The sequence below is a fragment of the Carcharodon carcharias genome, chromosome 11 (assembly GCF_017639515.1).
Source record: "Carcharodon carcharias isolate sCarCar2 chromosome 11, sCarCar2.pri, whole genome shotgun sequence".
Lineage (NCBI taxonomy): Eukaryota > Metazoa > Chordata > Chondrichthyes > Lamniformes > Lamnidae > Carcharodon > Carcharodon carcharias.
The window spans coordinates 68,898,179-68,911,523 of NC_054477.1; the positions used below are offsets into that span (position 1 = coordinate 68,898,179).

The following is a 13,345-nucleotide window of genomic DNA, read 5'->3' on the forward strand; positions in this document are numbered from 1 at the left end:
TTGCAAACAGCAATATCCTACAGACAATAATGCAATAACGACCAGGTAACCTGTTTTTGTGATGCTAATTGAGGGAAAAATAATGGTCCGGACTCCAGGGATAACTACCCTGCTCTTCTTCAAAACAGTGGCCACAGGATCTGCAAGAGCAGGTAGGCCTCCGTGTAATGTCTGATTTGACAGCACAGCACTGGAGCTTCAGCAAAGATTGTTGTGCTCAAGTCCTGGAGTGGCTCTTGATCCCACAACCTTCCAACTCTGAGGCAAGAGTGCTACCCACTGAGCCACAGCTGACACTAAAAGTCATAAAATGGCACCAAAACCCTTTTCTGAACTAGTAAGTACACATGTAGTTTTTTTTTTTAAATTCTTCTATGGGGTGTTGGCAATGCTGACAAGGTCAGCATTTATTGCCCATCCCTAACTGCCCATGAGAATGTTGCAGTTTGTCTATCGTACGTACACCTACAGTGCTGTTTCGAAGAGAATTCCAGGATTTTGATTCAGTGACAGTGGAGGAACGGCAATACAGTTCTAGGCTAGGATGGTGCGTGGTTGGAGGGGAACTTGCAGATTGTGGTGTTCCCATCTGCCTGCTGTCCTTGTCCTTTTAGGTTGCGGGTTTGGAAGGTGCTGTTGAAGGTGTTTCGTGAGTTGCTGTGGTGCATCTTGTATATGGTAAACACTGCTGCCACTGTGCATCGGAGTTGGACAAAGTGAATGTTTAACCTGGTGGATGGGTGCCAATCAAGTGGACTGCTTTGTCGGGGATGGTGTCAAGTTTCTTGTGCTGTTGGAGCTACCCTCAAGTGGAGCATATTCCATCACACTCCTGACTTGTGCCTTGTAGATGGTGGACAGACTTTGGGGAATTAGAAAGTGACACCTGGATGGTGTTAAGCTTGAGTATTGTAGGAGCTGTACTCATCCAGGCAAGTGGTATTGTCACTAGAATTGTATTCCAGAGACCCAGGGTAATACTCTGGGAATCCAGGTTCGAATAAATGTTAGTAAGCTCAAATTATTTTTGGCAAACTTGATTGACCCCTTTTGTGAATTACTGGAAAAGACTGATGAGAGCGTTGAAGTTGGTGTTGTGTATATGGATTTTCAAGAAATATTCAATAAAGTAGCACAGAAATACACGTTAGTAAGATTAAAATTTTGGGATTGAAAGGGCAGTAGCACTGTGAATATGAAACTGGCTAAGGTACAGAGAACAGAAAGTAACGGCAAATGGTTGCTTTGTTTTATTCGTTCATAGGATGTGGCCGTCGCTGGTTAGGACAGCATGTATTGCCCAACCCTAACTGCCCTTGTTCAGAGGGCATTTTTATAGTCACCAACATTGCTGTGGGTCTGGAGTCACATGTAGGCCAGACCAGGTAAGGAGAGTAGATTTCCTTCCCTACAGTTTTTGGTGATCGAAATGGGTTTCCATAACAATCAACAATGGTTTGATGGTCACCATTAGACTTTAATTCCAGATCTTTATTGAATTTAAATCAGATGGGATGGAAGTATACAGTGGCATTCCCCAAGGGAATGTATTCAGAGCACTGCTGTTTTCAAAATATATTAATGACATGGACTTAGGTATAGTGTAAGTTGCAAACTTACACAAACCTTTAGAAAATGCAATAAACAATGATGAACATGGTAACAGGTTTCAGGAGGACATAGGCAGACCAGTGAAATGGGCAGATACTTGCGATGTGATGTATTTTGGCAAGACTAATGAGGGGAGGCAAGATAAATTAAATGACACAATTTTAAAGGAGGTGCAGGAACAAAGGTCTGGGCATTTTAGTACACAAATCTTTGAAGGTGACACGACAACTTGAGATGGCTGTTAAAAAAAGCCAAAAGGATCCTTGGCTTTAACAATGGAGGCATAAAATAAAAAAAGCAAGTTGGTTATTCTATATCTTTATAAGACACTTGTTTGGTCTCAGCTGGAATGCTGTGTTCAATTCCAGGTACAACACTTTAGAAACAATTTCAAGGCATTAGGTGAGAGTAGTCTGGTGTCAATTTTTTTTTAATTCATTCATAGGATGTGGGGTTCACTGGCTGGGCCAGCATTTATTGCCCAACCCTAGTTGTCATTGAGAAGGTGGTGGTGAGCTGCCTTCTTGAACTGCTGCAGTCCATGTGGTGTAGGTACACCACAGTGCTGTTAGGCAGGGTGTTCCAGGATTTTGACCCAGCGACAGTGAGGAACGGCAATATATTTCCAAGTCAGGGTGGTGAGTGACTTGGAGGGGAACCTCCAGGTGGTGATGTTTCCATTTATCTGATGCCCTTGTCCTTCTAGATGGTAGCGGTCGTGGGTTTGAAAGGTGCCGTCGAAGGAGCCTTTGTGAATTCCTGAAGTGCATCTTGTAAATGGTACATACTGCTGCTACAGTGTGTCGGTGGTGGAGGGAGTGAATGCTTGTGGACGTGGTGCCAATCAAGCGGGCCGATTTGTCCTGGACAATGTCAAGCTTCTTGAATGCTGTGGGAACTGGACTCATTCAGGCAAGTGGGGAGTATTCCATCCACATGCCTGACTTGTGCCTTGTAGATGGAGGATAGGCATTGGGGAGTCAGGAGGTGAGTTACTCGTTGCCTCTGACCTGCTCTTGTAGCCACAGTATTTATGTGGCTAGTCCAGTTCAGTTTCTGGTTAATGGTAACCCACAGGATGTTGCTAGTGGGGGATTCAGTGACAGTAATGCCATTGAACATCAAGGGGCGATGGTTGGATTCCCTCTTGTTGGAGATGGTCATTGCCTGACACTTGTATGGCGCGAATGTTACTTGCCACTTGTCAGCACAAGCCTGGATATTGTCCAGGTCTTGCTGCATTTGGACATGGACTGCATCAGTATTTGAGAAGTCGTAAATGGTGCTGAACATTGTCCAATCTTCAGCGAACATTCCCATCTCTGACCTTATGATGGAAGGAAGGTCATTGATGAAGCAGCTGAAAATGGTTGGGCCGAGGACACTACCCTGAGGAACTCCTGCAGTGATGACCTGGAGCTGAGATGACTGACCTGCAACAACCACAACCACCTTCCTTTGTGCTAGATATGACTCCAACCAGCAGAGAGTTTTTCCCCTGATTCCCATTAATTCCTTTGCTAGGGCTCCTTGATGCCACTCTGTCAAATGCTGCCTTGATGTCAAGGGCAGTCACTCTCACCTCACGAGTTCAGCTCTTTTGTCCATGTTTCAAACAAGACTGTAATGAGGTCAGGAGCTGACTGGCTCTGGCGGAACCCAAACTGAGCATTAGTCAGCAGGTTATTGCTAAGCAAGTACTGCTTGACAGCACTGTTGATGACCCCTTCCATTAACTGACTGATGATCGAGAGTGGACTGATGGGGCGGCAGTTGGCCAGGTTGGATTTGTCCTGCTTTTTGTGTATCGGACACACCTGGGCAATTTTCCACATAGCCGGGTAGATGCCTGTGTTGTAGCTGTACTGGAACAATTTGGCTAGGGGCGCGGCAAGTTCTGGAGCACAAGTCTTCAGCACTATTGCTGGAAAATTGTCAGGGCCCAAAGCTTTTGCAATATCCAGTGCCTTCAGCCATTTCTTGATATCACGTGGAGTGAATGGAATTGGCTAGAGACTGGCATCTGTGATGCTGGAGACCTCTGGAGGAGGCCAAGAAGAATCATTCACTCGGCACTTCTGGCTGAAGATTGTAGCAAATGCTTCAGCCTTATCTTTCGCACTGATGTGCTGAGATCCTCTATCATTGAGGTTGGGGATATGTGTGCAGCCTCCTCCTCCAGTGAGTTGTTTAATTGTCCTCCACCATTCACAGCTGGATGTGGCAAGACTGCAGAGCTTAGATATGATCTGTTGGTTGTGTGATTGCTTAGCCCTGTCTATCGCTTGCTGCTCATGCTGTTTGGCATGCAAGTTGTCCTGTTTTATAGCTTCACCAGGTTGACATTTCATTTTTAGGTATGCCTGGTGCTGCTCCTGGCATGCCCTCCTGCAGTCTTGATTGAACCAGGGTTGATCCCCTGGCTTGATGGTAATGGTAGAGTAGGGGATATGCCAGGCCATGAGGTTACAGATTGTGTTTGAGTACAATTCTGCTGAGGCTGATGGCCCACAGCGCCTCATGGATTCCCAGTCTTGGGTTGCTAGATCTGTTCGAAATCTAACCCATTTAGCACGGTGGTAGTGCCACACAACATGATGGAGGGTATCCTCAATGTGGAGGCTGGATTTCGTCTCCACAATGACTATGCGGTGGTCACTCCTACTGACACTGTCACGGACAGATGCATCTGCGGCAGGCAGGTTGGTGAGGACGAGGTCAACTATGTTTTTCCCTCTTGTTGATTCCCTCACCTCCTGCCACAGACCCAATCTAGAAACTATGTCATTTAGGACTCAGCCAGCTCGGTCAGTAGTGGTGCTATCCAGCTACTCCAGGTGATGGACATTGAAGTTTCTCAGTCAGAGTACATTCTGCACCCTTGCCACCTTCAGTGCTTTCTCCAAGTCATGTTCAACATGAAGGAGAACCGATTCATCAGCCGAGGAAGGGCAGTACGTGGTAATCAACAGGAGGTTTCCTTGCCCATGTCTGATCTGAAGCCACGAAACTTCATGGGTCCGGAGTCAATGTTGACGACCCCCAGGGCAACTCCTTCCCGACTGTATACCACTGTGCCGCCACTTCTGCTGGGTCTGTCCTGCCAGTGGGACAGGACATACTCAGGGATGGTGATAGTGGTGTCTGGGGCATTATGTATGATTCTGTGAGGATGACTATGTCAGGATGTTGCGTGACTAGTCTGTGAGACAGCTCTCCCAATTTTGGCACTAGCCCTCAGGTGATAGTAAGGAGGACTTTGCAGGGTCAACAGGGCTGTGATTGTCGTTGTCGTTTCCGGTGCCTAGGTCGATGCCAGGCTCATTCCTTTTATCTGACTTTGTAGTGGTTTGTATTAGCAGAGTGGCTTGCTCGGCCATTTTAGAGGGCATTTAAGAGTCAACCACATTGCTGTGGTTCTGAAGTCACATGTAGGCCAGACAGATTTCCTTCCTTAAAGAGTATTAGTGAACCAGATGAGTTTTTACGACAATCAACAGTGGTTTCATGGTCATTATCAGACTTTTAATTCCAGATTTTTATTAGATTTAAGGTCCAACATTTGCGATGGTGGATTTGAACACGATCCCCAGAACATTACCCTGGTTCTCTGGATTACTAGTCCAGCGACAATACCACAATGCCATCGCCTCCCCACGATAATGTTCCTGGGAAGCATTCTGGGATATTTTAGTATGTTAAAGATGCTATATAAATACAAAGTTGTTGTGTTTGGAGAAATAATGAGAGTTATTTTTCTTGTCTTTGACACCAATCTCCACTTCCTCCGATAGGTTTATTCATTGACTGCCTTTAGCAGCCTGCGCCCTCCCTAGCCCACCGTGAACTCTGCAGGTAAGATAGTAAGAATGCCGAAGGGGGTGGGGTGAGGCAAGAGAGTCAAAAGTAAAAGGGAAAGAAGGAAAGACTTTTAAAGGAACAGAGGTCAGGGGAAGAGGAAATATATAACAAATGAAAAGTAGCTTGGACACCCCAAATGTGTCTTTTTTGATTTTTGTCACTTCCTTGTATTTTGATGCTTTTACCGTGATTAATCCAGAATTTTCCCCAAATATTTTCTTTGACAAAAATCGTAGCCCTTGCCATATGTGCATACATGTTCTGATACCAACCATACAATTTATCTCCTCCAAATAATATTTTTCTCTAAGCTTCTTAGGCTTCACCACTCAATATTATTGTATCAGTGCCAGTTCAAAGGAATGCAAACAGAAATGCAGGTTTATAGAGCTTTTTTGAGCTGCTGAGATAGCTTTGCTGAGTCTCAAAAAATGGGGAAACCATTAGAGCCAAGTCATCAACTGCAAACATGGTTATGAAGCAAGAAATAATCTTCAGCATTGAGAAACTCATTTATCAAAGATTTAATGGACTGTGCAGCTGTCCCACGTGTCAACTCACCTCATAGAAGAGCCCTTCTGGGAATTGTTGGAAGCATTGAGCGCAGACAAAACACTGTTCATGATACAGCTCTCCATTACTGTTCACAATTCTCTCAGCAGGTGCAAAGCCACTTTTGCATCGCTCGCACATGGCATTAGCCAGAGCATTTGCCATGTTGCTGCAATAAAAGAACAAGATAATACACATTAAGAGTCTGACTGACATAGTGCACCACTATGCTGATATGCATTAACTTGTCAAGCATGTGATTTTCAAATAGGTTTAGAATTGAATCTGAATGACCTACGTTCGTATTTAAGTTATTCCTTCATTTCACCCCTCCCCTCAGAAACAAGCCAGGATCCAGGAATTTATACATTTTTAAAGGAATTGCCTTTAATGTTGCAGTAGCATACTGCATTGGTGGTTTAACACAATTGATGAATTGGTGAGCAGGCATAAATTCTGGACATAGCCCTGCATCTAAAGAATCAATTCCTAAAGCTCCATGATGCAAATTATTAGATCAAAATCTAATAAACACAAAACATCTGATCTCCTGTAACATTGTTTACATGTAGGTTGAGGTTTTGAGTATGGCTCTAATATTTAACTCCTAACATGGATAAGATCACTGGCCAAGCTCTCACCATTTGGGCTATTAGTCTAAATAGGTTTTCAGGTGAATTAGAGGCTAATCGTTGTCACTGGAGTTTAGCAAATTGGCAAATGTTTGGCTTCCCTCTGAGGGAGGACTGCTTATCTGTCACTTGAAAATTCAAGAAAAAAATAATAAAATAATTAAGAGTCTTTCTTTTGTGCACTTTGATATAAGATGGTATAAAACAACCAATAAATCACATGTGAATTGCATGTGATGTCCGGAATGAGATGGATATTTCATTTTTTTTTTTAAATACAGCCATACATGATAGAAATAACAGTATAATGGGAAAGTAAACACAGGAGGGAAGAAATGAAGACGTTCTACAGATTCTGCCATGGAAGCCCTTGCAGATGACTTTTTCCGAAAGGCACTGAGGTCATTTTTGGCCTTTATCATCAGGACATTTAGTTACACTTGGGCAGAGCACAAGAAGGATAACACAGTAGGGAGGATAGCACCTTATAGAACTCACCGGATTTTCTTTCCATTCATTTTAATGCAAGGAAAATCGGATCTGTTGTACTTCCAGTGTGCGATCCTCCCTGTCAAATTTTCTTTCCTGCAGTTTGCCAGGAAATGCGCAAAACCAGGCAGTAAAAATAAAATTCTCCTCCAGTATCTTGAGGGAAAAATACCCATCAAAATTGATGAAAATGTGACTGAGGCGATAAGGTAAATGGATGAAGTGAAGAAGTATGTCAATTTTTATTGTTTAGAATGAATGAAATCTATTAAAGCTGTGCATGGATTTCATTATGCTTTGTCCTGCTTCTGGAAATAGAGCCTCCAGCTGCCAGAGTCCTACTTGTAGGAATTTATCTAACACCTCTCACTCCTTCATCAAAAATGCTCTCAAAATACACTCTTCAGTCACCTTTTCCTTACTTCTTCCTTTCTAATTTGCAGCCATTTGCTCCTTTATACCCCTCCGGGCAGCACTAAGTTTTTTTTACATTGAAGGTGCCACATAAACAAATTGTTGCCATTCTCAATACAATAAAGTCACAACTCTAGTTCAGAGCAGTACTGAAAATACATGTAAACTCAAGTATGTAAGGAACATATCTTTTTATTTCTGTTGGATGTTGTAAAGAACTTAACTCTTTATTTTACGTTTGACTGTGGACTAGAATTACAACTGCTGCAGTTTAAAGGACATGTCCACTGGAACAGGATGAGAGATATATACAATATAGAAGAGTATGCCATGAAAGACAGGGTGGTGTCAAAAAAGAGTCCTGGGCCAAGGGAGCTGCCTGACAACAGCATTTTAATTTGTTCCTGACCAGGTAACCAGGGTTTTTGTGTGGTAGCAATGAAGCAGAAAGCTCCTGGCCTGCAAAGAGAAAACATCTAAATCTCTTTTCCTCATATCTCTAAAACTTGCTCTCTCTCTGATGAAACCCCTGTAAAAAGGAAAAGGGGAAAACCACTGTTAAGAGACGCTGAAAAGCAAGTACTCAACCAGTGAACTAAATACTGAAAGTGCTGGAAGACAACTTCATGTCATCAACAAGAACTGAAAGGAATTTGGAAGACATTGATCAAAATCAACCCATCGAATCCTGTACTCCAGATTGGTGCTGTTGAACTGTTTTATCCCACCCTTAAAATCCATGTTTTGTGTGTGCGTGTGTGTCATGTACGTGTGTGTATGCGCACGCGCACACACAGGGATTTAAGATGGATGTAGAGTTTAAGTTATAGTGTTAGAAGTTAGCAGTTCATATTTCTTTGTTTTGCCACTAGTTAAAGACAATTTGTTCAATAAACAGTTATTTACTTATTAAGTTTACAAACCTGGTGCTTGTATTCTGTTAGCCTAAATTAAAGGTAGGTAGAATTGAGAATCTGGTGGTTTGATCAAACTTTTCACATTTGTTGCGGCTCAGGGAACAGTGGGGCTTGATATTATAGCACACTATCTCCAGTGAGTTGTGACAAGGTTTGGGGGCTCGTCTGGGCTATTCTGGAACAAAAGACAACAACGATTTGGGTGTAGATTTAGTAGGTAATAAAAGCTAAAAGGAAACACCAGGTTTGTACTGTCAAAAATAAGATGGCAATGGAAACTGCTAAAGCTTTCCTGCAAGCAGGAGAGATGTCCCTGATAATTTTACAAGGGATCCCAGAAGCCAGTTTAATCGAATTGGCATGTAAACTAAGTGTAGGGTTGTCTGCCAAAGCTGGGAAGGCAGAGATAATCGAACAGACGGCACAACATTTGAAATTGGAAGGAATACCCAAGAGACCGAGTTCTCCAAGGACTGGTTCATTGGAAAGGGCTCAAATTCAGTTGCAAATAAAAAAAATGGAACTAGAGGCAGAAGAGAAAGAAAAGGAAAGAGAAAGGGCATTGCAAAGGAAACAGGCAGAAAGGGTAGAGAAATAAAAAGGAAAGAGAGAGCATTTCAAAGGGAGTTATAAATGGCAAAGTTAGAAAAGGAGGAAAGAGAAAAAATGAGAGAGAATTCCAGCTTAGAATGCTGGCGGTTAAAAAATAGGCAGCAGCAGATGAGGCAGGACTTATTTCCAGATCAGAACACAGTGGGGAGATGTTTAAATTTGTACATGTTCTTCCTAGGTTTGAGAAAAGGGATGGTGAAGCATTCTTTATTTCATTTGAGAAGATAGCTAAACAGATGAACTGGCAAAAGGAAAAATGGACATTGCCCAAGCACAACAAATTGACAGGTGGAGCACAGGGAAATTTATGCTTCACTGTCACAGGAGGTTTCTAGGGATTATGATGTGGTGAAAAAGGCCATTTTGAGTGCATATGAGTTGGTCCCTGAAGCATACAGAAGTTTTGATATTTAAGGAAACAGACTGGGCAAACTAACATTGAATTTGAAAGGATTAGGCAAAGTAGTTTTGACAGGTGGATACGAGCATTAGGAGTTGAAACCACCGATGAAGTTCTGAGAGAGACCATTCTCTTGGAAGTTAAAAACTCCTTACCTTCTGTAATAAGAAACTCGTGGTGAAGACCAAAGGGTTGCGCTGCTAGACAGACAGCAGTAGTGGCTGATGATTATGAGCTGATCCATAAAACTAAACCTATTTTCTATCACCCACATAAATTTGAAAAGGATAGAAAGGAGGAGTGTGAAAGGATGGCAAGTAGCCTGGGTCAGGAATGGATAGCTGGGAATACCTTGAGATCTCCTCCCCATATCAGGAAGGAAGGTACTGAAGGTGGAGGTGAAACTCGAAGGCTTAAGTGTTTCCACTGTAATAAAGTGGGACACATTCGTTCAGAATGTTGGAAGTTGCAAAGGAAGCCCATGGGACTTATTGGAGTTCATAAGAGAGAGTCCGAAAAGGGAACTCAAAGAAAATGCCACAGATCAAATTGTAGCTTTAGCTACAAATAAGGGTTCGGAGGTAACCACTGATGTGAATGCAGGTGAAGTGAATAAGGTGGATGAGAGACATAGAAGGTTTTTGTCCAAAGGAAAGATAACCCCTTTTTCATCAACTGATGCAGCTAAACCCATACTATATTAAGGGACACAGGAGCTACTCAAACTCTTTTGCTGGAAAAGGACCTAGTTTTCCCTCCAGAGAGTTCAACGAAAGCCAGAGCATTGGTAAATGGGATAAATGGAGAGTATATCACAGTTCCATTGTACAAAATGCAATTGGAGCGTGATTTGTTGCCTGGATTGGTGGTTGCAGGAATGGTCAAGAAATTACCCATTGGAGTTGATTTACTCCTGGGGAATGGGGATTTGGTAGGAGTGAAGGTTATAGCTTCGCCCATAATTACGGAAAGTCTGAGAGAGGCTAAAGATACAGAGCGGTTACAAGAACAAGTTCCCGGTATTTTTCCATCGTGTGGTGACCAGAGCAATGGCTAAACAAAGTCCATCACCAGAAGTCAAAGTAACATCATGAGCAGATGTTAGAGTAGCCGAATTTTTTTTTTAAGGTTGAGGATAACTCAAAGGAAGGGTTTGGCAGGTCTTCATTAATTGAGGCTCAGAAAGCAGATCCAGAGTCAAACAAGTTAGCACAGTCAGCTTACACTGAATCTGAGCAGGAGGAGTTCCAGAGTACTATTACATTAAAAACGGATTTCTGATGAGGAAGTGGGACATCCTCACAGGCCTGCAGATGAGGAATGGGCGGGTGTTCATCAGATGGTGGTATCACCCAAATACTGTAAGGCGATATTGCAAGTAGCACACAAAATCCCTATGGCAGGACATGTAGGAATACGGAAAACCCAAGCATCAATAAACAAGCATTTTACCTAGCCAAGGCTTCATAAGGATGTAGTGCAATTTTGTAAAATGTGTCATTCATGTCAGATAGTAGGTAAATCTCAACATTCAATCAAATCAGCACCTTTAATACCCATCCCAGTTTTTGCAGAAACATTCGGTCGGGTATTACTAGATTGTGCAGTACCATTACCCAAAACAAAAGCAGGACATCAGTATATTCTTACAATCATGGATATGACAGCCCGATTTCCAGAAGCTATTCCTTAAAGGACAATTACAACTAAGGTGGTAGTGGAAAAGTTAACTCAGTTTTTCATTCATTATGGCCTACAATTGAAATAAAATCTGACCAAGGTTCTAATTTCATGGCTAAAATTTTCCAGGACATAATCAGCAATTTGGGTATCAAACAAATAAAGTCTACCGCATACCGCCCACAGACACAGGGAGTTTTAGATGATTAAGACCTATTGCCATGAATACCCAAAAACAATTGGGACAAAGGATTAGGTTTTTTACTATTTGCTACCAATGATTCTCCGAATGAATCTACTGGATTTAATCCATTCAAATTGATCTATGGTCATGAAATAAGAGGTCCATTAAATGTGATTAAGGAAAAGTTCTTAAGGTAGAAAGGTGAATCCTCTATGTTGGATCACATTTCCAAGTTTCTAGAAAGACTCACAGGAGCATGTAAAGTAACACGAGAATACTTAAAAATTTCCTAAGCCAAAACAAAAGAATGGGCAGGCCAACATGATACAACTAGAATGTTCCAAACAGATGAAATATTGGTATCATTACCTTTGCAGGGTGAACCCCTGAAAGCGAAATTCAGTGGCCCCTATACGATAGTCAGGAGAGTTAGTAAAGTGACTTATCTGATAGATACTCTTGAGCGTAGGAAGAAGACACGGTTATGTCACATAAACATAAGCAATATCACCACAGAGAAGATGACAAGACAGAGCAAGTGTGCCAGGTGGTAGGAGTAATGGAGGATGACAGAGGCAGTAAGGGCAAGGTAGAAAGGAGAAATAGACAGTGCTCAAAGCGAGCGTCCTACAATTCAACTAGCCAATATGGAAATACTAGACAGTTAGACACTGTGTTCTCATATCCAAGGAAGTACTCTACAGTAGAAAAAGAAACTCTAGCATTGTTGTTAACTCTTCAACACTTTAAAGTTTATGTCCGACATGATAACTAAGAAACAATAATCTACACTGACCATAATCCACTGGCATTCATTGAAAAGTTTAAAACTCAAAATGCAAAACTGTTCAGGTGGAGTCTATTGTTTCAATCATTCAATGTAAAGGTTGTTCACATTTCCAGTAAAGATAATGTGATCACAGATGCATAGTCCAGGTGTAAAATATTAAAATAAGTTAAAGGGGTAAGAAACGCTGAAGATTGTATAAAGGGGTGGAAGGATGAATGAAAGTAAGTCTTGTGTGACAAAATGCATTTTTAAAATGACATTTCATTTGCTTAAAGGATGGAGGCATGTAAGGAACATATCTTTTAATTTCTATTGGATGTTGTAAAGAACTTAACTTTTTATTTCCTGTAGACTGTGAATTGGAATTACAATGGCTGCAGTTTAAAGGACATGTACACTGGAACAGGATGAGAGATAAATACAATGTTGCAGACCCGGAACAGAGAATGCCATGAAAGACAGGATGGTGCCAGAAAGGAGTCCTGGACCATGGGAGCTGCCCAACAATAGCATTTTAAATTGGCTACTGACCAGGGTTTTTGTGTGGTAGCAAGGCAGAAGAAAGCTCCTGGCAGACAAAGAGAAAACATCTAAAATCTCTTTTCCTCATATCTCTGTAACCTGCCCTCTCTGACGAAAGCCCTGTAAAAAGGAAAAGGGGAAAACCACTGTTAGAGACACAAAAAAGTGTGTTCTCAACCAGTGAACTAAATACTGAAAGTGCTGAAAGACCACCGCATGTCATCAACAAGAACTGAAGGGAATTTTTTTTATCCCACCCTTAAAATCCATCGTGTGTGTGTGTGTGTGTGTGTGTGTGTGTGTGTGTGTGTGTGTGTATTTAAGGGGGTAGAGTTTAAGTTATAGTGTTAGAAGTTAGCAGCTCATATTTCTTTGTTTTGCCACTAGTTAAAGACAATTTGTTTAATAAACAGTTATTTACTTATTAAGTTTACAAATCTGGTGCTTGTATTCTGTTAGCCTAAATTAAACAGTTAGGTAGAATTGGGGCAATCTGGTGGTTTGATCAAACCTTTCACATTTGTCGCAGCTCAGGGAACAGTGGGGCTTGATATTACTGCACACTAGCCCCAGTGAGTTGTGACAAAGTATCACACAGACATTGCTTTGGTTTTGTATTAATCAGATATCAGCATAGCAACAATATTAGAAGAATCAGCAGTACACGGTGGAAGAGATCCA

At 41.9% G+C, this 13,345-nt stretch overlaps 1 protein-coding gene across 12 annotated transcripts in view; it reads right to left on the reverse strand.

Annotated features, from left to right (window-relative positions):
* The window catches only part of LOC121284075 (LIM and senescent cell antigen-like-containing domain protein 1), a 166,695-nt gene that overhangs the window by 41,141 nt on the left and 112,209 nt on the right, over nucleotides 1-13,345 (reverse strand). For 10 of the 12 annotated variants that reach the window (XM_041199114.1, XM_041199112.1, XM_041199115.1 and 7 more), the window contains one exon: nucleotides 6,034-6,193. In XM_041199114.1, coding sequence (XP_041055048.1) covers nucleotides 6,034-6,193 — 160 coding nt within the window. Of the gene's footprint in view, nucleotides 1-6,033; nucleotides 6,194-8,482; nucleotides 8,615-12,673; nucleotides 12,785-13,345 lie in introns of those variants that run through there. The other 2 variants (XM_041199110.1, XM_041199118.1) reach the window with 2 other exon arrangements.